The sequence below is a fragment of the Callospermophilus lateralis genome, chromosome 15 (genome assembly GCF_048772815.1).
Source record: "Callospermophilus lateralis isolate mCalLat2 chromosome 15, mCalLat2.hap1, whole genome shotgun sequence".
Classification (NCBI taxonomy): domain Eukaryota; kingdom Metazoa; phylum Chordata; class Mammalia; order Rodentia; family Sciuridae; genus Callospermophilus; species Callospermophilus lateralis.
The window spans coordinates 65,422,386-65,449,792 of record NC_135319.1 but is presented as its reverse complement, the minus strand read 5'-3'; the positions used below and the strand labels follow the sequence as shown (position 1 = coordinate 65,449,792).

The following is a 27,407-nucleotide window of genomic DNA, read 5'->3' as shown; positions in this document are numbered from 1 at the left end:
CCGCGGGGTTCCCAGGCAACGCCCCGGGGCTGCCTTGCGCAGACGCAGCGCGAGGAGGACCTGCGGGCCGAGGCCGGGCCAGCGGCGCTCCTCCCCTCCGCCTCCCCACTGCCCCCGCTGCCTGGGGCGGCGCGAAGGGCTGGCCGCCAGCGGGTTCCTGGAGGCAGAAATGGCTGCGAGCGGCCGGGGTCTCGGTAGGGCCTGGGGTGCCTCTCGCTGCCCCGCTTGGAGACGTGCTCACTGGGAAGCTGGCGGACGCCCGAAGCCTGAGTACGATGCGGTGGTGATAGGAGCAGGTAAAGAAGGCGGGAAGGCAGCGCTGCCCAGAGGCCCAGAGAGGCCCTTTTGCAGAACCCCACTTCTCCCTTCACTCTGGGCACAACCTGGTCACGAGTTTGGGTGAGAGCCAGGGCTGTGAGGGAAGACCTTCTGGTCTCTGAGTAAGGCGCCCCTCCCTTCTAGTGCTGACTCTGCCCATAGCTTGCTGTGCGGTCTAGGAAAAATTCTTGCCCTCTCTGAGCTTGAGTCTTGCCACTTAGAGTGGCATTAGGTGAGTGCAGAGGCTTCCCTTGTCTCCAGCTAAATGAACTAATGAGGTAGCTCTCACCACTTCTTGGAAATCATGGTTCATTGAATAGAAAGAGCCCTGGGGCAACAGCAGATGTCACCACTATCTCACCATTGAGGTCACCCATCCCCAAAGGAAACCAGTTTTCCCTTGATTTTTAGCCTCTACATGATGTGAAGTTTCTGGTTGAGCCAATCTGCTGACTATTCTGTACAGTCATCCACAGGTGATTGGCTCCACAAAGGAAAGTTAAGAGAAAAATAGAACTGAATCCCAGAGACCCTACTGCATGTCCACAGAGGATGACAGCCATGTTTTCCTCTGAAACACTTGGGGACATGCTGTTTGGTCCTGTGACACTTTGCTGACCCCTAGCCTCAGAGTACTCAAGTCTGCCGGGTGACTGGTTACCCGTTCACTCTCTCAGAAGGCCTGAAGGCATTATTGCCAACCGGGCTCATTTCAATTCAATGCCTAAAAAAAGAGGATGCCCAGGCTCAGTGCTGAGCACAGTCCCAAGGTGCCCTCTGTTTGGGCCTGGTCTCTGTGTTACCAAGAGCAGCCATGAGCTGGTGAAAGCCTCCGTCCGCTCTCCAGGGAACGAGTGTTCACATACACACATTTACTGTAAATACTGAATTAAACAATATGTAGCACACAGTTTTAAAAATCAAGAAGACAGTGCTCTTAATTAAAAGTCCATGTGGCCAATTGATTCTGATCCAGTACTCTCTGATTTTTGCCAAACTCAATTGCCAAGCTGTGGTCTCAGTTCCAGAGTGGTCATAGCTTGGAAAGGGATGCTTGGTCTTTTCATTCACTTTGAAGAGTAGAACAAAAATGGGGGGAAAAAGTGAAACAGTGAAGATTTATGTCCCAGCTTCATTCCTTCTTCAATAACAGGAATGACTTTGCTCCGTGAGATAATATTTTTTTCTGATACTGGAAGAATATCTTCTCCATGTTTGGTGCTGTTTATTCACAATGTAATGCTACCGACAAGCATCCCATTAAATTTCATCTGCGTTGTTAGCATTTTCCCATCTCTTTCCTGAGCCTGCCAGTCCACAGCACAGTAGATCAAGCCCTGCCGTGTCCCGTGTGTAAGTCCTCCCATGTGGCCCCACCCTTGGGAGGTCACTGAATGTGACTTAGGGGAGACATACAGTAGCAGGCCACATCCAGGCATGTAGAGGCAGGTGACCTCAAGAGCATGGTTATAGGCCAGTGTAGCAAAATGAAAATGGTGATTTTAAGTAGTTTTGCGATCGCTTTTAGTATATTTAATAGGAAGTTTATAGGATTTAATTTTTAGCAATGGTCTGTTTGATAGCGGGCTCACAAACTTCCTGGAGTCCAGCACCCACGGGAAGCGCTCCGTCCTCTGAGCCTCCCAAAAGCCCCTCCTCCCCTCAGCTCTTGGTCACAGCCCCTCTGACTCCCATGGGCTAGCTGCCTTGGTGACTCTCCCACAGTGTGACTGCCTCAGTGAAGTGGCTTCAGTTATCTGATTTAGGGGCGTTCCAGCCTGAGTGAGGAGCAGAGTGGCATCTTCTGAGATGAGGGTTATATCTGAGTCCCTGAAGTCATGCCTGGCAGCCACCTCAAAGAGACCCTGATTTTGTCATTTGGCTACCTGTAGCTAAGAATGCCCTGAGGAGCTTGTTACATGCAGATACCTGCGCTTTGTAGCTGGTGATTAGGGCTGGCAGACGGGGGAGGGGTTCCCTGAGCCTGCAGCAAAAGACCCTTCAAGGGGACAGGTCATCTGAAGCCATAGGAGAATGCATCCAGGATGGGGGAGGGGCAATTCTGGAACGCTGGATCCTGGGCCTTCATCCTTCTGGGTCTGTGCCCTTGGGGGTTTACACGCCATCGCTGGACTGGACTCTGTTGCCAGGAAGACTTGATTAGTTTTCCAGAATTGATGAGTACCACTAATTAAAGGCGAACAGCTGCTGTGTTTGTTGTGGGCCTGAGAAGGGCCAGGTGCTTTATGGATATTATTGGTCATCCTGCCCACACTGCGGCAAGATCCCCAGCACCCTTTCTGCCTCACCTCCTGGCTGCTAAATGCCTCTCTGTCTATGGCGAGCTGGGCTGAGCCCCGGACAGCCTGCCTTCTTGAATTTGCTTTGTGTATTAAGAGAAGGGCTTCTCAAACTGCAGGTTCAGGCAATATTTATAAGTCCCAGCATATTTTTTAAACTTTCTTATGGCAATTTTCCAGTGCTTTTTTAAATGAAATGTAGTCAAATAGATCATCACACGCTTATCACACAGTGAGAGTTAGTATTAGTACATGAAAGCTTTTTCCTGTGAAATGCATTTACTCACGTGGCATGCGCCAGATCATGTTGTCAGATTCTTCCTGTGGATCATAGTCAAAGGGGGTTGAAAAGCCCAGGTTCCATTAGGAACGGTAAGAATGCAGTTGTGACCTCTCACATCCTGGGAGGCCTCCATAAAGCAACTGACTCAGCCATGAGGAGCTGCATCACACGGGCCATCGCTGCCCCTGGTTAGGGACATTTGCCAGGCTAACAGCTGAGCAGTTCATTTGAGTCAACACTGGATTCAGGTCGGTGCTCGGGATCATGGTCATCCACTGACATCTAAGACTCAGAGTGGTGACTGTCACCAAGGAGAGAGTAGACTGGGGGTCACAGGAGCTGGCCGACAACCACTGGGGCCTGTTCTCTGCCTGCAGTGATTCCTCACCAACAGCCTCATTTCCTCCTAAGAGTGGGGAAAGGAGGAGGCAGGCCATGCCCAGCTCCAGGCCTGTGTGCTCAACATGTGGATCTGAGGTCACCTGGGTGGGAATTACCTGGGATCGAAGGAGGAATCAGCTCTAGCACACACACACGTGCCCTCCCTGACCTGCTGAAGGATGCTCTGAGGAGGGGAGGTCTGGGAATCCACACTTTTGCCCAGGGTGATTCCAAGCTACTTAGAGCTGCACTCACTACCCACTTGGTGGGGAACATGAAATCCCAAAGCCAAATTCAGGGCTCATGGCCAGGGGCAGCCCTCCTAAAATTTTAGAAATCTTTTTAGAAAAAAACTAAGGTAACAAATTCTCCCAGCCAGCTAGCACTGAGGCACACGCCCGTAGTAGCTGAGTGTGTTTGATTACTTCATTTTTAACTATTCAAACTTCATTTTTAGAGCATGAGACTGACAGGGACATCCTGTGTGGATAAAGCCTTCTTAGGCCAAAATTAACAGCAACTCTGCCCCTGAGCAGTGCTCACCTGGGTGGCTGGTCGGTTATTCCAGGTGCAAAAGTGTGCTGGCCACCTTTCTTTTGCTTCCGGTCCCCACCATGTGAACTGTGATGCTCCCTCGGTCACCTGCTCCTTGCCTAGTGATGGAAGCCCTTGTGACTGTGACTCTCTCCTTGACCCTCACTCCAGCATGGAGCCATTGACAGAGCCAGGGGCCAGCACTTCTTTCAAGTCAAGGCAAATGGCTCCTCCCAGTGTGGTGGGTGGGGCCACCAGGGATCTACCTGGGTGGGGCAGAGATGGGCCCCTCTCCCTCAAGGGATGTACATCTGCCAGCTGACCAGTGATCTGTCCTCCCCTCCCCCCTCTCATTGCAGGACACAATGGGCTGGTGGCTGTGAGTACCTTCCCTGAGTCCCACTGCACTGACCTCAGAGCCTGTGGCTCTCAGCAGCCACAGGGAGAAGTGAGCAAGTGGCAGGAGAGAGGAAAGAAGCGTGCTCCGGTGCCGACCAGGAGCTGGGTTGAATGTGTATCTGCAGCCACTCAGGGAGGATATCATGGGCTCCCTTTCCTGTCCTTTCCATGATACTTGGGACCCTACCCGTGGCCTGTGGAAGAGTCAGGGAGCTTCAGAAGCAGGCTGGTGAAAATGTGGGGAAACGTCTATCTGGCATAGAGAGAGCAGGTGGGACCCTGGGGATCAGGAGCATGAAGCAGGTGGGGCCTCTGACTCCAGGTTAGGGGGCAGTCCTTGCTGGGACAGGTTCAGGTGACCCACAACCTGAAGCACACTGCTACTGCATCTCCAATTGCTCACATGACAGCAAGAGCTCCCTAGCAGAGAGGCCAGGGCTCATGTACACAGCAGGTGTCTTCTAGATCCCAAGCTCAGCCAGGCCAGAGTCACTCTGGGGCTGTGCTTCTAAACCCTGAGTCCAGGTACTTCCAAGAGGCCTTTGAGAGTCTTCAAGGCCATAAAACAAATATGGAACCTCTTCTTTAAGCAGTGGCAGCTCTAAAGTATCAACAAAGTGGGTGCCCAGGGACTACGGTAAGACCTTAATACCTTAAACAACGTATCAGTTTTACCTGAACATTCTACAGGGGACCCTTTGGAGCTCAACTGATTGGTAGTTTAAACACTGATTTGATATTAATGTAAGTGCAGGTTTGTCTCCCAGCTCTGTCACTTTCTATCTGTCAAGGTTTAAGTGAGTCACTCAGCCTCTCTGAGCCACATGAAATGAGAACAGCAGTGCCTACCCTCAAGAAGCCATTTGTGAAGGCAATAGTTAGTGTGCTGCCGGGACCTGGCACATAAAACTCGACCTGAATGCTGGCTCTTACCATCACAAGTTTCCAGCCCAGGGAGGGCTAATGTCAATGCCCTTCAGCCAAAGACCACCAGAAATGCACCTGTGCTTAATCAAGTCGTCTTGATTACTCTTGGCAGTGAGGGAGAACCGTGGGGTGTCTCAGCAAGGTGTTAGAAAGAACCTAATAGAGGATTTGAGCTTTGGTTGGATGACTTGGGAAAAGGCCTGAGAAAATAAGGGTTTGGAGTCAGAGGCCCCATCTTGTAGGTTAGACACTGTCAGAAAGTAAGGACAGCCTTCCGGCTGGGAACTCCAGTACCTCTTATCTATAGGGAGCAGAGAATGAGATGAGGACATTTAAATTTGGTAAGGAAGTAGCAGTCACTCGGTCTGGCCAAGAGAGGGGCATTTCATGTTTTGTGGATGACACAGAGACCTTGGATTTGTTTGTGCTTAAACAAAATTGTCCAGAGAGCTTGCTCCATCTCATTTTATCACAGTCTCCCAGTAATTATTTCAGGCCATTCTGTGAAGTAGCTTATGTCTAATTGGAGAATAACATGGCTTACCCTTGCATGTTAAGGCAGCTTCCAGATGTCATGCTCTGGGAGCTGGATTCAAGCTTAACCACACAGAGCCTCAGTTTTCTGATCTGTAAAACAGGGAGAACCATTGTGCCTACCTCCAAGATGGTGGACTGTAATAAGGTGCATCTGATGTCTGGCACATAGTTGCCCAGTGAACCAAGGATGGTGACTTCTGAACTTCACCATTCCTTGGTGTTAGAGGTAGTGGGAAGACCAGCACTGTAGGATTGTAGGCTCAGGACTAGCTCAGTTCAGCAAATATTTATTGATTTCCCCCTAAATGTGAGAAGAAAAGTAACAGAAACCCTTGCATCATTTGCTGCCCCCAATAAAGTTCTGCTGTAGACACAGCTTCAGTTATTGTGTGTCTCCTGTGCCAGGGACCAGCTCAGGGAATCCTCGCAGCAGCCCTATGAGATAGGTAGAGTCAGTCCTATAATATCAACCCCACTTTTGCACATGCGGAAACTGAGGATGGATCAGGTACTGAGGCTGAGCCAGCAGAAAGGGATGCAGAGTTGAACCTGGAGTTTGGTTTCACATTCTCGAGTTCAACTTCACTGTGCCACCTCTCACTGGGCTTGTAAGGAGAAGGAGGATTTCTCTGGCCTGGAGGAGAGGGACATCTGGGACGGGGTAAGTAGGATGTGACGAGAATTCCTAGGGCACCAGCCTTCTAAGGAGAGAAGGTCACCTTCAGCTGGGATGTGGAGGGGCAGGAGCAAGCAAGCGGGCCTTGGAAGACATCTAAAAAGCATGAGCCAAGGGGTAATACGTTGGCTCTGCACTGAGGACCCCAAGACCATGGGTCAGCCCCCAGGGATCTTGGGTGTTCCAGAGGGATGAGAGAGGGCCTTATGTGACCCCCAGGCGGCGTACCTGCAGAGACTGGGGGTGAACACGGCGGTCTTCGAAAGGCGCCATGTGATTGGGGGTGCAGCAGTCACTGAGGAGATCATTCCAGGTGAGCCCCAAGAGGTGGGAGGGGCTGAGGAGTGATCGCTGATGACTGGTTTTTCTGATTTTGTTCCAGGGTTTAAGTTCTCCCGTGCATCCTACCTCCTCAGCCTTCTGAGGCCACAGATCTACACAGACCTGGAGCTGAAGGTAGAGCAGCCCCGTGGCCGTGGTGGGAGGGTGGTTGTGCTCACCTCTCATCTCCCTGACCTGAGGCAGGGGCTCCCTACCTTGTACCCAGGGTGATTCCCAGTGCCTGAGGTTCCTTCCATCCCAGGGTTGGGCCACCCCCAGGATCTCCTGCTGCATGCCATAGATTGTGTCACCCACACTACGTCTTAAAAACTCAGAAATCTCACACAAAACTCAGACCTCATTTGAAGACTGAGCTTTGTCAGCATCGGGCCCTTGTTTTACATGGTGGCACTTTCAGCCTGGTCCCTGTCATCTTCTGGCATCACCTGCCTAAAGCTTTGGGCTCCTGAGTTTGCAAAGCCACCTTAGACTGGGCCGTGTTTCCACCCTTATTAAACTTTGGAGCCTGGCAGCGTGAACAGGACGTTGAACCTGGACTTTCACCCCTTTCAGTTCCTGGGCTATCTGGAGGAGATTCTGAGAACTCTCCCCTGGCTTGTCCAGCTCTGCCCCCTACCCTTCACAGGCTCCACCTCTCATGGCCTGTTTCATAAGCCACCAAGTTCCTGAGACTGACTTGGCTTCCACCTGCTAGTGCCTCTGTCACCCACCCCTCAGGAAAAAGATCCTTGGTGTCATGTGTACGAGCAGCTGCCGTGTACTTCAGTGCCAACTTTGCTCTGAATTCAAAGTTCAAAAGTAATTAGATGCTCAGCCACTGTTTACACCCCTTGGCTTCTGTAACTGGTTCATGTAGAGGAGTTCTGTGAATTCAGTGACTATAGAAACCCAAATGAAGAAATTATTACTTGAGAGAAAGAACGTAAACACCCTCAAGCCAGCAGTGGATAAATTTAACCAAGGCCCAAGGGTGTGTCTGGGATCCTCAGCCCACACCACACTACAACTGGAGGCAGTTTGTAACTGTACCCATAGTTGATGGAGGCAGATGTTGGGCACCAGAGGCAACTTCTGACCTCCCTTCCTCCCTTCCATAGGTCTCAGCTATGTTCCCTCTGCTGGTGCTTTACTCTGGGAAATCTCCCTAAAGTGGGACTCTTGGACCTACATGTCCAGAAGAATGACCGGGGGAACTAAAGGGGAAACAGAGATGCCCAGGGTTTCTTGCTCAGAGGCTTGGTGCTGTAGGAGTCGTGGGGCCTGGGAACTGGCATTTTATAGCATTCTAGGGGTGTTGTGAAACAGGAAGCCACCAGACACCCCTTTGAGAAACAAACCTATAAGTCCCCCTTGTCCATGATCTCTCAGACATATCTTGACCTCCCCAACAGTTCCCACCTGGGACAGCTGGCCTGCTGAGAAAACTCATGGGTAAACCAGAGGAAGTAGTCTAGTTTTTAAAGAAAACTGGGTACTCTGAAAAAATCTCATGGAGATAATCTCATGGCTGTTTAATGCTCCCCTTCTTATTTCAACTCCATGTAATTAAAACCATCAAGAACAACAAAGATACCATTTTTAAAAATACTTTTTAGTTGTAATGGACACAATACACAATATTTATTTTTATGTGGTGCTGAGGATTGAACCCAGGGCCTCCTCACACGTGCAAGGCACGTGCTCTACCACTGAGCCACAGCCCCAGGCCCCCAAAGATACCATTTTTTAAGAGCGTCCTAGAGGCAGTCAACAAAATGTTCATTTTTGACTAGTTATACTTGAAATAACTCCTGGGCTCCTCTCGGGTCCCTTATGTGGAGGGTTGATCGATTCCTTCATCCAGTCAGTGTTCTGAGCCACACCCTGGGAGAAGCCCTGGGAGATGTGGGCTGGGTGGGGTGAACGAGGGAGGGAGGCAAGGACCCAAGAGAATTTCAGGTAGAGGTAAGTGGCAGGAAGAAAGTGAAGCCACGTGATAGGGACAGGCTGGAGCTCGCAGCCTAGACTGGTGACCGGGGAACTGACATTCTAATGTCGAGTCACCGGCTTTGTGCCTTGTGGACACGTGACCAGAGAGAGTTCTAGGCAGAGGGAAGTGGGGGTGGACAGGCCAAGGCAGACTTGAGAGGAAGGCAGGTGTGTGGCTACCGCGGCCGTGACAAGGTGACTGCATTTAACCCAGGTGCAGGGGGAAACCAGTGGAGGCATTTAATTAGGAAGGAGAGTATGGGATTTGTGACCCTGTGAAAGATCAGTCCCCTGGATCATGGCGGAGGCAGGTTGCAGGTTGATTGTTGAGGCACCTTCTACAGTGATTCACAAGATGGCGACTTGGGCCAGGGGCAACAGACAAAGAGGGAAGTGGACAACTTCTGCAGATGGAGCTGATGAGACCTGGCTGTGGATAGGAAGTCAAGGGGGAGGGAAGAAGAGGAACTCAGGATGCCCTCTGGGGTCAAGAGTTCTCTATATTAAGAGGAACCAAGCTGGAAGTTCCTCCAACTTGGAATCAAATTTCTCTGTCTTAATGTTAGAAAGGACCCAAAGGTGTCCCAACCCAAACTCCTAGCCATGTTTAGAGTCTCCTGGGCAGCATGCTCAATGCCTGGGGATCTTGTCCTTCTAGAATGTCTCTGGTTTGAAGCCATTCCAGCTGTAGTGGTCAGGAAGGTCTGTTCTAGTTTCCATGTACTGTCCTAATACTTCTACTCACAGATCTCATTTCTGTCCCCTGGAGCTACACCTTGCCTGCAAGACGTAGTATTCATCCACTCAAGTCAACAGCACACTTAGTGACTACACTGAATCTATACCTGGTGGACATAATAGTGAGCAAGACAGATAATGCCCCTGACCTCATTCTACTCTGGGAGGTGAAGAAAAAATTGAATGTATAATTACCATGTGCTGACAAGTGCTTTGGAGATGGGACAGGGAGTGCTGACATGGTTAGGGGAGGCCTTGCTCATAAGGGTCACTTGAGCAGAGATCTTCAAAGAAGTGAGAAAACAGGCCGTGGATCTAGAGAAAGAAGTCTGTAGATGGTGGCCAGGGTAAGCCTGTATAGTAGCCCAGGCCCCTTTGTTGTATCTGTGGAGAAGTAGATGTGCTCTTAGAAAGTTCTGTGTGCTGGTCAGGCCCCTCTAAATCAAGTCATATTTTAACTGCATCAAGGCAACTTCCATTTAAAGTGACCCTGGAGTAAATGAGTCTGTAAAGTAAATAAAAATTTTTGGTGTAAATAATTTATCTACCTTGTGCCTATGGATTTTCACATAACCATTGCTTTATTGTGTCTTTCTAAATTTTAATTATTTATTTCTGAAGTGGGACAGTTATAGATTACGGCTGAGAGCCAGGGCCTGGGAGTCACAGAGATGTGGTTTGGAAACCCAGATCTGCCTCCTACAGGGACCTGAGGCAAGTTATTTAACTTCTCTGAGCCTCGGTTATGGCATTCGTACCAAAGAGGATAAGAATACTGCCAGAGTTGTTGTGAGGTAGTAATTGTAGACCCCAGCACTGCCTCTGGCACAGGGTAAGCATGATATGCTGCAGCTTGGTGCAGCAAGGTATGGCATAGTGTGACGGGCACTGTGCTCTGCTGTGGTATAGTTGGTGAGGTGTGCTGTGCTCTGGTGTGGTATAGTATGGCAAGATGGTGCATGAGCGATACCGTACGGTCTTCTTGAGTGCCTGAGCAAGAGGGCTTTTATAAACCTATATTTTTTTTAAAAAAAATGGGATCCAGGATCACATACCTTGGGAACCCGCCCACAGGCACCTAAATGGTCTCACAAACACAGTTGGAGAAAGGAGACTGGGGACGGAGACCACAGACCTCTAAAATGTTGCCTGCGTTGTTTGTATTCTGCAGAAACATGGACTGAGGCTTCATCTCCGAAATCCCTACTCCTTCACCCCCATGTTGGAAGAGGGCACAGGGGGCAACGTGCCCAGATCCCTTCTTCTGGGAACAGACATGACACAAAACCAGAAGCAAATTGCCCAGTTCTCACAGAAGGATGCCCAGGTAAGGACGGTGTCCAGAGACCCGGCTCCTCCCCCCTCGCCAGCCTGGAGGGGGCTTTAGAAAGGAAATGGGTCTGGTTGGAGCCATCCTAGAGCAATGTCCAAGTAGATGGGCTGCCTTGCCTTCCCTGTAGAGGGCTTCAGTCTGCACTTGCCTGTGATCTTAGGCTGTGAAGGAAAGGGACGGAGGATGGCATTTAAGACCAGTGGACACTGCCAGCTCTTGAACCTGCCTGTGCTCAGTATGGGATCAGACCGTCTCCACCTGCTGTGTGAGGGTGTACCTTGTATCCCTGCTGCTTTCCAAAAGGATCCCAAGTGGTCAGCCATGTTAAAGTCGCGATGGAGGCTGACGGGCAGATCAGAGATCACTCAACTGACTGGACTGCGTCAGAAGGGCTGGGGTCAATATCATTCAATTTGGCTTCATCCCGGGCGCTCCAGGCAGAAAGCGTCAATGAGGGTGCGCAGGTCTGGGGAAGGAAGCACACACACCAGAGAATGTGCAGTCCCTTGGGATTACTGCCCGGGAATTCTTGGGCAGCCTTGTCCACGTGAGTCACTAGATGATGGGACGGCCTGGTGTGACAGGTTCTGTGGACACAGAAAGGAACTCTGGCCGCTTTTGTACCCATCCTGCATCCAAGCTAAAAGTGTATCATTAAATCACATCTTGGTGGAGGCGTTTTTATAAGAAGCTAGGTGAATGCCATCCATGTGCGTTGCTTCCTGTGGCTTTCATGTAACACAGGGTAAAATCTAGAGAACCACGGGCCACAGGCCCAGTGCACATCTCTCCAACCAGTGTTTTCCAAACCTGGTGGAGGAGCAAGATCTCCTGGGGACTTAGCTTTTTCAGAGTATTTCTCTTGTGATCTTTTTGTGCAATGGGCTCAGGACCACGGCTTCTACCCTCCAAATCCTGCTCGCCTCGGGTGCACTAGGCGGGAGTCAGCACAAGGCCTGGTCCCTGGGCCTACAGGACACTGGTGATGGCTCTGCCTTCTAATGACCACATAAGCAGGAGGCCAGGGCCTGTTTCCCATTGTGGAACATAAGGAGCCTGATTTCTGATTTTACAACTTGTCATCTTAAAGGTCTGTCCTAGAGAAAGGTGTTTATTTTCATTTTTACCAAGACTTCTCAAATGTTCCTCAACACGGAACCTTTCTTTATGTGACACTTAAAGTCCATGTGTGTGCCCATGGGTACAGCTGAGCCCAAATTAAAAGTTCTGGGCTGAGAATCAAGAGAAGGCCTCTGGTGGCTCCTGCATCTGCCCCTCCCCTGTTGCCTGTCCAGCGAAGGGAGTGTGGGAGTTAGAAACTGGCCATGGACAATGGGTTCCGTGTGGGAGCTTGAGGAAAGAGGACGCAGGCCTGATTGCCGCAGGTGAGGGGGCAACATGTCAGACTGATGGGCCAGGAGGAGCAGACGGCGTGCTGAGATTCTGGGGAAGAGGTCTAACTTCTACCAGTCACATGTGGAAGGACAGAAGGACAGAGAGCAAAGCTTCAATGGGTTTTATCACAGAGCCCAGACCCTGAGCATCTTGCCAGCTTCCTGTAGCTGGTGTTGGCCCACGCTGACCCTGTCCTCGGTGGCTCTCCTACTGCCCACCTGGCACTGACCTCAACTCTCAGACCTAGAAGTGGGAGGACCCAGCAGAGCCAAGCTGAGCCGCAGCAGGGGATGAGGCCTGTGGAAGCATCCGGGCTCCTCTGTGGAGTGAAGCATCAATGTGGGGGTGGCGTGGGGCAGAGCGTGAGAACCACATCCTCGTGGGATTCCTCACGGTGGAGCCTTGACCTACATCTCTGTTCCAGGCCTTTCCCAGATACGAGGAGTTCATGAATCGCTTGGTATCAGCCATTGACCCTCTGTTGGACGCAGCCCCAGTGGACACCGCAGCCTTCCAGCGCGGCTCCATGCTGCAGAGACTCAAGTCACTGTCCACCCTCAAGCCCCTGCTGAAGGCTGGTGAGTCCCAAGTGCAGGCATCAGGGCAGGAGGAGTAGCCTTCATGGAGGAGAGGTCATGTTCTTGATGCCTGGACAGAAGGTTGAACTGCCATGGCAGCCTGCCAGTGGTGACCAGTTAAGGCCATTAGGACTGCCCCGAGCACTTTACTGAGATCTCGGGCTGATGTGCCCTTAGAACCTGAGACAAAGGCCTAAATACAAGTAGCTGATTTAGAAAGGTGGCCCCAGGGCCCCAAACTAGGGGAAAGGAGGAATGAAACTGGACCAAGGGAGAGCCACTTCCAGGGTGTGTCATTGCCCTGGCCACCACAATGGGCAACGAGGCACTGGACCTGCCTGGACCCTCTGCGAAATGCATTTGAGGACCATTCCTGGAGAAGGAAGAGAGATTTATCCAGCAGGCTCTGTCCCCCAAGGTCCAGGGTTGCCCCATAGGATGTCCAGGTCAGTGGGTGACCTGGCATAGTACCAAAGAAGCCCAGGGAATAAGTGAAGCAGCACACTTTATAGGACTGAGGTGAGATTGCTGCTGGGGTTCCAGTGTGTGAAGCTGATCAAAGCTACACGGTGCTTACCCTGCCGTGGCTGGAGTAAGATTGAGGGGCCAAGAGAATGTAAAGAAGTCTCCACATAAGATGGATACTAGATTTGAGTGCAGCCAGGAGAAGTCTGTGATGAGTCAGTAATGTCTGCCATGGGTATGAGAAGGGACGGTCCACAGAGTGTGCTGTTATTTACTGTGACCCTGTAGGACACACAGACCAAGTTAGCGTCAGTGTCCTAGAATCAGTTAGTTATGATCACAAGGGGAAAAAGCCCATAAACCTCCATGGCATGCATATAAAAAATAAACCTTTTTTTCTCCCTGGCATGTGTGGTTCAGCTCATCCCAGCTGGGTCAGCTGATCCAGTCTGATTTCATGCATGTGCTTGTGGCTAGGATAGGCCATCATGGGCAGCTGGGCCTCAGGTGTCTCATCCTCCTTATGGAAGCAGCATGCTAGTCTGGGTATGCACTTCTTATATCAATGGAAGACCACATGGGGCTGATTCCTGGTTCCCAGGCCTGTTATAAGCCTCTGTGTCACATCTACAGACATGCCATAGGCCAAGCAAATCACATGAATAAGTCTGGAGTCAAGGCTCAGGTCAAACCAGCTTGTGGGTAGAAGGAATGCAGTTATACATCAGAGTGTAGATACAGGGACAATCTACCCTACATGCCCCCAAAGTAGATGTTCCTTTCAGACTTCCAGCCCAAGGAGTTTTGAACAATAAACATTTGTGTAATAAGCATTTATTGAGCAACTACTATCGTCAGACACCAAGCGGCACACAGGGACCACAATGGCTAAGACCATGATCTCCACCTTCAAGGACTATTGGCTAGTGGCTCTCTGAATTGGTCATAGGAATGGTCCTCTCCCAGGGTATGGGCCTTACAGAGTTCAAAGTAAGAGAATAAGGTACAGGTTAATTTTTTTTTTAAGTAGTACTAAGTGCTAAATAAAATCAGTGCCCCTGAACTTGCCAATGCTTTGCCTGTCTCGTTGAATCCTCAGCTAGCCTTTTGGGGTGTGAGACATGACTCCCATTTTACAGATGGAGGAACAGGTTCAGAGATGTTAACCTGTGTCCAAGGCCGTGCAGTTGGTAAGGGAGGAAATCATAGCCGGCATCCACCCCGCTGCACTGCCCGCCGTTGGCAGAGCTCAGTCTCCTGCCATCCGTTCATCGCCTGGGACCAGATCAGAGAGCTTCCTCACAGCCGTCTCTGTTGACGTTTTGGGGTTCCTCTCTTTCAGGTCGCACCCTGGGAGCTCAGCTTCCCCAGTACTACCAGGTGCTCACAGCTCCCATCACCAAGGTGAGCAGCTCCCAGCCTCAGGCCCCGCCCTCCGGGGACCTCTCCTGCAGCCAGGCCCTGAGCGCTTCTCCCGCGGTTCTTCATCCAGGTGCTGGATCAGTGGTTTGAGTCTGAGCCCCTGAAAGCCACTCTAGCAACGGATGCTGTTATTGGAGCCATGACAAGTCCTCGCACGCCGGGCAGTGGGTGAGGGAGAGGGAGGAGGGCTGTGGGAGGAAGCGGAGGCTCTGCTGAGAGCCAGAAGAAAGGACAAGGGCAGAACAGCAGAGCTGTCATTTATGGAGCTACCAGGAACCAGGCACTTAGCCAAGCACCTCACACACGGTGAACCTCATAGCTCCATCCGAGATCTGTGGTTCAGAGAAGGGAAGTGCCGTACACAAAGTCACACAGCTAGTAACTAGCAGAGCCCACTCTGTGCTCCCCTAGGAAAAGCCTCCCAAGGATATCAACATACTTCCTGCCTCCAGCCCTTCCCTTCCTCTCCCTCCTTCTCTTTCTCCCTCTCTCCCATGCTCTCCACCATGCTCTTTTCCCTGGGCTCTAAGACATTTACAGTTACCTTCTATGGACAGGAAGCTGCCTCTCTGAGCAGGGCACATGCCTACAGCCCAGTCCAAGGGGGGCATCACACACAGTGAGGGCTGTGGTCATGGTTTGACCTAAGGATCCCCTTGTAGGAGTAGGAATGGAGGAGCGTGCACATGCGCACGGGTTGGAATGGAGGATTTGCCTAGTATGGCCTTTCAAATGTACCAGAAGACGCAGCTAAAAGCTGTCAAGGTGGCTTTTCTCTCAAGGGTTGAGAGCATCCCTCGGAAGTAGCTTTTCAACACATATTGAGCCAGCCCCAACTCCCCCCGGGCCGGGGAGAAGAGGGCTGGCAGAGCTGCTGCACCCTGGCCCAGCTCTGCGATCTGCCAGCCCATCCGTCTCCAGCTGGATTCCTGTCCTTTTCTCCGGGGAGGTGGGGAGACTGCTTAGAGGCTGCTCAGTGGGCCTTGAAGTTACTGGTTCCTTCTTTCTTTCAACAACTGCTGACAGGGCGCATGCCTGTGCGAGGTGCTGGGGAAGTGAACAACCAGAAACCCCGATGGCAGAGAGAGACCCAGGGCTAGTGATGAGGATGAGGGTTAAGATAGGAGGCCCCCAGGGAAACTCCAGCTGATCCAAATGAGAGCCTGATCCAGACCTGGGGGACAAGGAGGAATTAGCCAAACAAACCAGGAGGCAGGAAAGGCTCCAGGCCAGCCACAGCAGCGGACAGGTGAGCAGAGTGCTCCATTCCAGGAACCGGAGGAGCTCGAGGCTCCGTTCAGTGGGGGTGTGGGTCACAGGGCCTTGGTGAAGGATGAAGATGGGAGGCCTGAGGCCACCTATGAGGCGGGTGTTCCCCTAAGGGCAACAATGAGCCAGTGAAGCTTAAAAGGAGAGGAGTGGTCGGAACCAGCTGGTTCTGAGGTTGCCTGCATAGAGAAGACTGCAGTGAGCAAATGTGGGGAGAAGGCGATCCCCCTGGGGGCCCTCCTGTGGCAGTTTCAGGAAGACAAGAGCCAGACACCGGGGACAGTTGCCTCTAGAGTTGCTTGGAAGGAAGAGTTGACAGAGGTGGAATTGGATATAGAGGGTGAGGGACTGGCAAGGGTCAAGGTTGACATCAGGGTTTACTGGGTGGGGGATGTCAGGGAGAAACAGCTTGAGGAATGGGGAGAGGCGATGCCTGCCAAGGAAGCAGGGGGTAGCTACTCACAGTACGGAGCTCAGGAGCTGGGGCGGCAGGTTTGGGCATTGCTGCCATGCCGGCAGCATAAAGCTCTGCTGCAGACACAATTGCATGGAGAGGGACATAGATGAGAAGGCAAAGGGCTTTCCCAAACTCATTTGAAGTTTCATGGAAAGGGCTGGATGGGGGCAGGAGAGGCTGAAGGTATGGAAAGATATTTGCATCTAAAAATTGGGAGATGAAACCTCACCTCCAGCGCTGATCCTGTGCTCTGCTCTCAGGTACGTGTTGCTGCATCATGTGATGGGTGGCCTGGAGGGGATTCAGGGTGCCTGGGGCTACGTCCAGGGTGGCATGGGTGCCCTCTCTGAGGCCATTGCAAGATCGGCCATTGCACATGGAGCAAGTATCTTCACTGAGAAGGTGAGGGTCCCTCTCCCCCTCCTCTGATTGGCCTTGGATTCAGATAGTCCCTAATGAACAGCTGGGCTCAGAGTCAAGAGACTCTGTAGTTCTGTAGCCTATCAGTGGCTGAGCTATTGTCACAGAGGTCCCAGTTCCTCTGACCATCCTTTGGATTCACCAGTCAATAACCACATTCAGCAAAGCTGGAGGGTTGAGGGGGTGGAGACTCCCTGAGTAGCTGCAGACTTGGAGGGTGGGACAGGGATGAGGAAGCTGGGAGCTCCCAGGAGCGGTGCAGACAGTGGAAATCCCACCTGATCCTACGCCGTTTCCTTCTGGGGGTTTCTGGGACATCTTGCTGGTGGGCTCCAGACAGTGGCTAGGGTGCAGGTGAATGGTGAAGGCCACATTCGAGGAGTGGTGCTGCAGGACGGTCTGGAGGTGAGGAGCAGAGTGGTGCTGTCCAGCGCGTCCCCGCAGATCACCTTCCTGAAGCTGACCCCACAGGTGAGGCAGGGTGCTGGGTGGACAGGAGTGGAGATCTCTGCTAAGACAGGGACAGGAAATTGTAGGGGGTGGGGCTGCCTAGGGCAGGAGGTGCACGTGCCAAGTCTCCTTATTTGGAGAAATGGGAAGGTAATGGGCAGGTAGCAAGCAGGGAGGGCCTCACAGGTGAGGAGGAAGAGCAGAGAGGTGAGGTGACCTAGGTCATGCAGCTGGAAATTGGAGGAGCCAGTGCTGGAACCCAGATCTGACTTCCTAACTAAAGTTATTTCTACAACTTTCCTATTCTCTGAATTCCTCCCCTCTTACCAACTCTAATTTCACTATCTTGTGTCAGAGATCTGTTACCATATTAATGCTGGGCATATAAGAAGAAATATTAGCTTGCAGATCTGGAGAATTCAATCTCTTGGTTGAATCTGGGCTTGCTTGTGCACCCGCCGTCAGCTGCGGGGCAGTCAGTCAGCCCTGTTGATCTGGGGCTGGACGTGTTCATGTGCCTGGGAGCTGGCTGGCTGTGGCTAGTCCAGGATGGTTTCTGCTGGAATGACCAGGGTGACTGAGCTCTGTTTCATGTGTCTTTCAAACTCCAGCACAGCAGTCCTGGCATGTTCTCAGGGTCTGGCCAAGGACAAAAGCAAGCAAGCTCAATCATGCTCATGGTGTTGTTGGATAACTTTGTATCTTATTTGATAACTTTGTTTAAAACAAGTCTCAAGGTTCAGCCCAGAGTCAGAGTGGAATGCTACAAAGTTAGATAGAAAAGGGTGTGCACACAGCAGGGGCTGAGGATGTAGGGAAGGTATTGAAATTGGCCACACTTCCCTTATCCCAAAAGAGAAGATAATGTGTTTATGAGCTTGGAGCTCCCAACCATTACTGGGCTGTTCCTGGGGGCAGCACCACTTTTTTTAAAAGTGTTTTCACTAAAAGCATTCCACCAAGATCAGTGCAACACATCTTAAGGCAATTCTGAGGTATCAAGACTTCCAAGAGCTTATAGACCAAAAAGAAAAGAGGCATGCATACCCTGGCCCTGGCCCATGTCGTCCAGGTGTGAGCTATGTACCCAGGACAGCTGGCAGAGCGCAGAGGCAAGGTGGTGAGCGTGAGTGGAAGGGGATCCAGGAAGGCTTTGCAGAGGAGGTGGTTTTGACTGAATGCTGAGGAATAAAGAGGGTTTCTAGAGGCAGAAGTTGAAAGACCAGTCTGAGCAGGAAAGACAGCCGCTCTCTGAGGCCTTTCACAGACTTCCCCTTCCAGGAGTGGCTTCCAGAGGGGTTCGCAGAGAGAATCGCTCAGCTGGACACCCAGTCTCCTGTTACCAAGATCAATGGTAAGAGGCACCAGTTTGCAGAACTGTGTTTTTTCACGCTCTCTGGGTGGGAAATCCTCAAGTCTAGGAAAATCCACCCACACCATCACCTCCATGCCCTGCCCTCCAGCCCGGCCCCCTAGTTTGAAGGTGAAACACTTTCAGACTCCCCATCCACCACCCGGGGAAGCATGGCGATGCTCTAGAGAAAGGACCCTGGAGTGGGTGGGCCTGAGCCTCTCTTTGGTCCCTCAGTGGCTGTGGACAGGCTGCCCAACTTCCTGGCAGCACCCAATACTCCCACGGGCCAGCCGCTGCCCCATCACCAGTGCTCCATCCACCTGAACTGTGAAGACACCCTCCTCCTCCATCAGGCCTTTGAAGATGCCATGGATGGCCTGCCGTCTCTCAGGTGGGTGGCCCCCGGGACTTTACATCCCCTGGAGGTTCTGACACAGGGACCTGGGGTAAGGGTGACTGTTCAGATGCAGCAGGGATCAACCTCTTCCACCTGGGGCTGAACCTTCCCAGTGACCCGGAATCTGCCTCAACCCATACATGAGTTCCAAGGACAGGAAGTGCACCCCGGGCAAGAAAGTGTGGCCCCGGGCAGGTGGGGTGAAGAGTGGGCCATGTCCAAGAGTGTCACGGGTTAAAGGGCATAGCCCTCCAGAGGACTGCATTTGTGCTGGGAGAAGAGAAGGAAACGCTTTCTGGGAGAGAAAAGGAGGATTTCTGATTCCGTCCAATAGAGGGCACCCATTTGCCGAAACCCGTTCCATGTCCTGTGTTGTGTCTTATAAGGTGCCTTCATGCAAAACCCTAAAAGTGTTCCCATCTCCTGCCCTGGCTGAGTCTCCATCCTACCAGAGCAGGTGGGCCCACCTTTCCATCCTGTCCACTGTGCAATGGACGCTTGCTGAAATCTGTGGGTGTCAGGCTCAGTACTTGGCACACATGGTGGGGAGTGGGGTGTGAAGCAGACACAAACCTTATGATGAGTGGCCACACAAACATTTGTGGCATAAGGTAAAGAAGACATGGGGCTACAAAGAAAGGTGCAGGGCAAAGTTTACCCATTCGTAAATGTTTTGAGGCCCCTTTTCTGTATCAGGTTTGGTTCAGGGACCTGGGCACAGAGCAGCAAACAAAGTCAACAAGGCCTCTGCCTGAGTTGCTGACCTTTCACTGGAGGGAGACAAGACAGTCAGCATCACATGCTGGTGATAAGTGCTAGGGAGAAAATAAAGGCAGGGGAGAGAAACGTTTGCTATATAAAAGGCTTATTCCTGTGATATTGGAGCAGAGACCTGAAAGAAGTGAGAGTACCAGTTTTTCAGGTATCTGGAGAAGAGCATTCACATGGTGGGGTGCAAAGGCCCTTGGGTAGGAGTGTACTGCTGTGTTAGTTAGAGACAGAGGTATAAGGCCAGAGTGACTGGAGAAAGAACCTGGGAGGGAAGGGGCTGAAAACCACAGCAACTCCATCCTGTTGAGTTTTGTCACAGCTCCTGGCTTTCACGCCAGGAAAGTTTATGCTGAGCCTGACTTATAACCTCTGTCCTGGCCACTGTGTGGAGAAAAAGGGAGGGCATCTGTTGCAACTGATTACTGGTGCAGAATCCAAGGGAAAGGGGACAGTGGCTTGGACCAGGTGGGAACAAAGGAAATGATGAGAAGTGGCCAGATTCTGGGCATATTTTGAAGGTTCAATGATGAGACTTGCTATTGAACAGAAGTAGGGTGTGAGTGAAAAGAAGGGCAATTAGAAAATTATGGTTGCATTTATTGAAAAGGGGGAGAGGCTTGGGGGGAGGGTGGTTAAGAGGATATCAGACGTTAAGGTTGGGACAAGGTCACTGAATGCTGGTAGATGTCCAAGTTCAGAGGGAAAGTTGAGGGATACGGAGGAGGGGCATTTCAGATGGCCTGAAGGATGCTCAGAAGGTTGGTATGCATGGGCACCTGGTTCTGGGACTTCCCTTCCTCATCCTCGGGTACTGAACTCTCCAGAGGCTCAAGTCCCTATATACTATGATGTAATATTTTCATATAACCTATGCACATTCTGCGTACTTTAAATCATCTCTAGATGTTTTTTGTGGGGGGTTACCGGGAATTGAACTCAGGGGCACTTGACCACTAAGCCACATCCCCAGCCCTTTTTTGTACTTTAAAGATTTAGAGACAGGGTCTCACTGAGTTGCTTAGTGTCTTGTCATTGCTGAGGCTGGTTTTGAACTCGCCATCCTCCTGCCTCAGCCTCCCGAGCCACTGGGATTACAGGCATGTACCACTGTACCAGCTAGATGTCTTATAATACATAATACAGTGAAATGCTATCCAAGTAGTTGTTATACTGTATTGGGGGAAAGCCTGTGTGTGTGTTCAGTACAGACACGAGTCTTGTTTGTTGTTAATATTTTCAACTTATGTTTGGTCAGTCCATGGAACCCTCAGATATGGAGGCCTGATGTTTTGGGAGGTCAGAGGGAAAATGTGCTCCGGGTAGAAAAGGTGTTGATTGCAGGCAAAGGCACTGGGGCTGGACGTGGCTCACAGTCCACGGTTGGGTGCTGGAGCAGCCTCAGCAGCTCTGTTTGTTGGGCCGACTCAGGAACAGGTTCTGGTCAGGTAGGGTTTGCCTGGTTGAAACCAGGCCACCTGGGCACCTGCTGTCTGGGTCCTGGCACCTTCTTGTTCTCTCTGTATGTCCAGACCCTGGAGACATTGAGTTGGGGGGCCCTGGTTAGAGTTCAAGGTGTCTGGGAAAGGAAGGGGCTGGGTCAGACCAGCAACTCGGGGGCCTGAGGCCTGGCAGGGGCTGGGGCTGGGGCTGGGTCTAGGGCTGGAGGTGCTCCCCTGGGGTGGTCTGGCTGCCCTGGGGTTGGATAAATAAGCCTCTGGCCTTCCAGTGACAATGGGCCCCACAGTGGTGACATCTCAGGGCCTTCATTTTGTCCCAGTTCGTCTCACTGTGGCTCCCCAGCCCCTTCTCTTCAGCCTGACCATCTCCTCCCCTGCATCGCAGGCCCATGATTGAGCTCTGCATCCCTTCCTCACTGGACCCCACCCTGGCTCCCCCCGGCTGCCATGTCGTCTCCCTCTTCACGCAGTACACGCCCTACACGCTGGCTGGAGGCAAGGTCTGGGATGAGCAGGAGAGAAATGCCTATGCAGACAAAGGTAAAGAGGGCTACACCAGCCAGCCTCCAGGTGACAGCTGGTCCTGTGACCAAGTATACCCCTCCCCTCCTGACCGCCTCATTCAAGATGAACACCTGCAGGTGCTGTCCCATGAGGAGAGAGGGTTGCCCAAGGGAGACTCACGTCAGCATGGTGACCGTCTGCTGGGTTGGGTGCTAGGCTAAGCCAAGGGATGTGGTTCCTGCCTCAAGTGCTGGAAGTCTAGTGGGGAGACCATTAAGAAACCGACTGTGAGGCTGGGATTGTGACTCAGTGGTAGAGCGCTCGCCTAGCACGGGCGGGATCCGGGTTCAATCCTCAGCACCTCATAAAAATAAAATAAAAATAAAAGATGTTGTGTCCACCAAAAACTAAAAATAAATATAAAGAAACTCTCTCTCTCTCTTTAAAAAAAAAAGGAAAAGAAACCAACTGCCATCGTTCAATATATTTTATTGAACAAAATGAGGAAACTCTGAGCCAGAATGAAAACTTGCTAAGGAAGGGACTTTTGAATTGGGCTTTAAAGGATGAATAGGAGTTAGCCAGAGAGCAAAGAGCGTTGCAAGCAAAAGAAACAGCTTGAGCAGAGCAAAGAGGTGAAAAACAGGAGACAAGCAGCTTAGCCTCTGGGGTTGGATAAGGAGTGGGGAAAGAGTAGGGCCTGGGCCTTTATGATGAATTTTTTTAATTTACCTGTGGACTGTTTCTTGTTTTGCTTTGATTTTTACGTATTAGGTATAATTTGTGTAGGATAAAATGAACCCTTTTAAGCATACAATTTAATGAGTTTTGTAGATTTTCCAAGCTGTATAACTCTAATGCCTCCCTCCTCTTCTTCCTACACCATCTCATTCCCCTGCCGCTGGACACCCAGTGTTGGACTGCATCGAGGCCTATGCGCCTGGCTTCAAGGGCTCTGTGGTGGGCAGAGACATCCTCACACCTCCTGATCTGGAGAGAATCTTTGGGCTTCCTGGAGGGGTGAGTCTAAGCCTGGGTCTCTCATCATATTCCTCTTCCTGCACCCCACTTTGTGGCTCTGTCCCCTGGGCCTTACGTGGCCTTCTTCATATGGGAGGACAGTGGCAGAGACCCTGGTTGAGAGGGGACAGAGAAGTGGTCAGACCTAGAGAATGGTGGGGGATGGGGACATGGAGACATAGGTGCCACCTGAGAAGGCCACCAGGGTCATGGCCCTTCTGCCTCCTTATCCACATCATCCTCTCCCATCTGACTTTCTTCAGAAGGAGCTCCCTCCTTAAAGAAGCCCGTCCTTGCACTTCCCTTCAATTTATCAAGTGCCAGAGGCCAGAGGCAGGGAGCCCAATTAGGAGATCAGCTTCAATATGGCAGCCACCAGCCCCAGGTGGCTATTGAACACAGAATGGCGGTGAGGCCAAAGTGAGATCTGCTGCAGGTGTGCAATGCAGAGACGGCATGGAAAAACCATGCTACTGTCTCATTAGTGCCTAATGTTGATTGCACAATAAAATGGTGATATTTGGGATTAGGCTAAATAAAATTATCATTGTTATTATTTAGTTACTGAGGATTGAACCCAGGGCTTCCCACATGCTAGGCAAGCACTCTACCGCTGTGCCACACCGCACCTCCTTCTACTTTGTTTTAGGACAGGGTCTTGCTGAGTTGCTGAGGTTGGCCTTGAACTTGTGATCCTCCTGTCTCAGCAGTTGGAGTAGCCAGGATTACAGGTGTACGCCACAGTACTCAGATCAATAAGATAATTATCAACATTACTATTATGAACCAGTTTGCTTTTACCTCTTAAATGTGGCTACTAGTAAATCTAAAATTACCCGTGTGGCCCTCGTCAGGTTTTTCCTGGGCAGCGCTGGTCCAGATGCAGAGTGGAGATGGCCAGGCAGTGGGAAGGAAGCAAATGGGAGGGAGAGCACACCGTGGGGCAAGTAGGGCTCTGTGGCCTTGGTGACAGTGCACTTGAGGAGGTGCAGGCAGAGGGCAGAGGTGATGCCAAAGGTCCAGCCTGGCAGCTGAGGAGAGGAGCAGACTTGGGGGACAGCATGGCTCAGCTTGGGGCATGGTGAGGGGGCAGCAGGAGCAGCATCTCCAGCAGGGGTTGGTGTCCTTGTCCAGGACTGACACATATCTAACCTTGCCTTGTCCACTTCTAGCCCAGGGATGGTCTGACCCAGGCAGGTGGAGCAGAACCTCACTAGGTCCCATTGACCCTTGTCTGTCTTTGACAGTGATCCTGATGGAGCCCGGACCCCAGGCTAAGAAACGAGGTCCCACAGAAGCAGCCAGCAGTCAGGCAAATCAAACGCTCCTATTTTTCAGACATACTGAGGGAGATTCATGGTCTAAGGAAAATCCCTTACAACCCCCCATTTTCTTTCCCATTCAGTTTCCTCGCCCTCTGACGATGCCCCCCTCCTGGCCTTCTTTTATCCTGAAAAATGGAAAACCTCAGCCCCAGCCCTAGGACATGTGCTTTTCCTCTCTCATCTTCATCCCTTTCTGTACTTTTAAGAACCCAAGAAAATATCTTGGAAGAAGGACTTTCCTTTCAGAACAGGGGAAGGGAAGAAACCTCGCCAGGGCAATAAAGACCGCAGCACTCGGAAGTTAATGGCCACGGCCCTGCCTCCACAGAACATATTCCACTGTGCCATGACCCTGGACCAGCTCTACTTCGCCCGCCCGGTGCCCCTGCACTCCAGCTACCGCTGCCCTCTCCAAGGCCTGTATCTGTGCGGAAGTGGGGCCCATCCTGGTGAGTGATCCTGCTTCCCTGTGTGAGCTGTGAGGGATTGCAGGAAGAGGAGGAGGCTGCAGGATGAGGGCCAGAGGGGGTGTGGACCCCCACCCCCCACCCCAGCAAGCCAGGCCCGTGTTCAGAATTCTCTGCGCAGGGTGAGCACACAGGGTGCCTCTGCATGACTGTCCACGACCCTCCGTTCAGCGCACACCGCCCGCTCCTTGGGTTTAGAATGTGTCCCACCGAAGGCATCTTGCCCAATTCCAGTTTTGTATTAAGGGAGACCCTTGTCCCTAAATTCCCACCCCATATATGAGACCAGAAAAGCTGACTAAAGTTCTTCAACTTTAAAATTCTTTCCTGTGCCACTTCAAGCTAACTGGTTGGGATGAGGCTGCTGCTTCCTACTGACACTTCCTCTGAGCTCGGGCCTCAGCCTCTTAGAAAGGGCTCTACTCACATGTCTTCCCCCTCCAACCTCATGCTGCTATTTTTTATTTGCTTGCTAAGGGTCTCACCAGGTAGCATTCAGACTGCAGAGCAGACTGAGGGAGGTGGTGGGAGCTGTGGCCTGCCCCTCCCCTGCTGTGGCCAGAAGCCTGGAGGGAGCCCAGAGTCTCTTGGAGCAGTTGTCCCAGGGTCTCTGTAAGCCCTGCCTCATCCCTCCCTGCTGGGTTTTTTGAGAAAAGCTTTGGTTCCAGGAGGAGGTGTCATGGGAGCCGCTGGACGAAATGCAGCGCATGTAGTCTTGCAGGACCTCAAGAGCGCGGGACGCTGAACCAACTCTGACGCAGGACGAAAATTTAGCCCTGAGCCTCTCTGTCAGACCTGGGCTCAGCTGCCCAGGAAGCTGTGTTCCAGTGGACACTGCTTGAGGCAGCCAAGTTCACAAGACTCAAGCCATTATTTTAGAAGAAGTGTGCAAGTTACATGGAGCACAAGTTAACCCGTGCCCCATGCCTCCATGAATGAGCTGGATTGTTTTATTAAAAAAACAATGTTTTATACAAATTGTTGGCTGTGCTTTGTTTCTCTGTGATAGCAGAACTGTATCATAAGAGGTGGGATGAGCTCATCTGAGACACGCAGTGTTCTCACACCTGTTCACATCAGAAGAGTGTGATCCCGGCATCCTCTTCTGCATGGCTGGGTCCCCTGACCAGCGGATGGAGGTTTGCCTTGCAGAGACCCAATCAATGGCTACCACATTCCTGGCACTACAGGAAGGGTCCACATCCCCAGTGACCCACTAAGTCACCCACAGGGGCATGGGCCTGAGCTATGCTTGTCATCTCAAGTCATCAAAACTTCCAGTCAGGCAAATGGTAATCAAGGGTGACTTTGAAGTGGGTTCAGCCGAGGCCACCGCTGCTGAGGCCACCGCTCCCGATTCCAAAGCACCCAGGCTTCTGCTTCCCATGACTTAGGCCTGAGCAGCACCAAAGCCTCTCAACATAAAACTATGTTGTCCTAAAGCAAGTTGTTGTCAGAAAGACTCATACAGATATCCCCCTGGCAATGCACCCCTCCCAGCCACCTCTCAGATGTCTGCAGACAAGGCCACCATCCAGAGCACCCGCCTCTGCAGAGGAGACACAAGCTTCCCGAGCATCTCCTCCCTTCTGTCCCCAGGCAACTTCACACAGGTGGAGTCATCCTCGTCCTTACTTAATGATGATAAACCCAGACTTCTCAAGTGTAAAGCGTTGTTTTACAGATCCAGTAAGACAGTAGATCATGTTTTAGTTCAGCACCTGGAGCATAATGAGCTTTCAGTACAGAGCAGAGGGATTGCTGCTGATCTTAATGGTGAAGATGTCACGGTGGTTTCTGTCACCTTTTCCATCCAGCCTTGAAACTAGCCCATGGCACGTACTGTCACCAAGACAGTGCACAGCACTTTTTGGGTTCACCAAGCTTTCTCCAAATTTCCTTGCATTTAAAATAGGTGCAACGGACTTGAGTTTATTGAAAATTCAGTTTGGGTCAGGATTGCTGGCTTGTTGAGATTTACTTTTCTCAAAAGATCTCTTGGGGCCCAAATGGGGGGGAAGATATAGATATAGATATAGATATATGCTTGGAAAGAAAGAAAGGCTGGAAAGGGGAAATGAAATAGCCTCCCTTTAAAACCAGAAGCAACTTTGTAATAACAGTTTGTTTTTGTTTTTTTTTTGTTTTTTGGTACTGGGGATTGAACTCAGGGGTGCTCTACCTCTGAGCTACATCCCAAGCCCTTTATTTTTTTTTAATTTTGAAATAGGGTCTTGCTGAATAGCTTAGGGCCTCACTAAGTTGCTGAAGTTGGCCTTGAACTTGTGATCCTCCTGCCTCAGCCTCCTAAGTTGCTGGGATTACAGGCCTGGGCCACTGTGCCTTTTTTACATCCAGTCCTTTGTATTTCCTCCTGCTGAGGACAGACACCAAAGAAACTGAAACTGACTAAATCTACATTAGTATACTTCCTGCCCTTTGTTCCGCTGAGCCTCCTCTTATGTCATAATAACTTTTCACACACCCCCGCACACTTCCCCTCAAGATGGAGATTTAAGACAGAAAAGTCTTTATCTTCCTCAAAGTGGGGCTTTGAATAAACCCATTTTCCTCCCCAACCTGTCTCCCAAGTTTGGAGTGACAGTAACGCTTTCCCCCACGGTGAAGGAGGGATGGGAGGAAGGGAGGGAGGAAGCAAGGTCCAAAGCTGACTAGTATCTTACGTAAGACGTGTTTTTCACCCTCCAGCAGAGCACTTATACGTCACCCTGGGCCCCCACAGCAGATGGTCCTGGACGTGCCCTAACAGAGAAGAGAACAGAAGTGAGTAACAAACAGGAGCTTGGGAAATTCTCAGAGGCCTGGGGTGGATCACATCAGACTTGGTCTTTAAAAACACTAGTGATTATTTCTCTGTAAAAAAAAAAAAACTCACCGCAACTTAATGTGGGAACTTTTA

The 27,407-nt window shown here is 51.3% G+C and overlaps 1 protein-coding gene across 2 annotated transcripts; it reads left to right on the top strand.

Moving 5' to 3' along the window:
* The first annotated feature begins 67 nt into the window (after positions 1 to 67).
* Pyroxd2 (pyridine nucleotide-disulphide oxidoreductase domain 2) lies at positions 68 to 25,423 on the top strand. 2 transcript variants are annotated; one of them, XM_076834881.1, is made up of 16 exons: positions 68 to 296; positions 4,176 to 4,195; positions 6,575 to 6,668; positions 6,738 to 6,811; positions 10,575 to 10,730; positions 12,556 to 12,709; positions 14,517 to 14,578; positions 14,667 to 14,764; positions 16,583 to 16,724; positions 17,079 to 17,213; positions 18,474 to 18,546; positions 18,781 to 18,937; positions 21,557 to 21,711; positions 22,589 to 22,695; positions 24,349 to 24,469; positions 25,156 to 25,423. In XM_076834881.1, the coding sequence occupies exons 1-16, from the start codon at positions 170 to 172 to the stop codon at positions 25,230 to 25,232; spliced, it is 1,752 nt and encodes a 583-aa protein (XP_076690996.1). In that variant the 5' UTR covers positions 68 to 169; the 3' UTR covers positions 25,233 to 25,423. The 2 variants fall into 2 exon arrangements, with proteins under 2 accessions (XP_076690996.1, XP_076690997.1); XM_076834882.1 differs by lacking the exon at positions 25,156 to 25,423 and having other exon boundaries at positions 23,943 to 24,430.
* Positions 25,424 to 27,407: the final 1,984 nt, after the last annotated feature.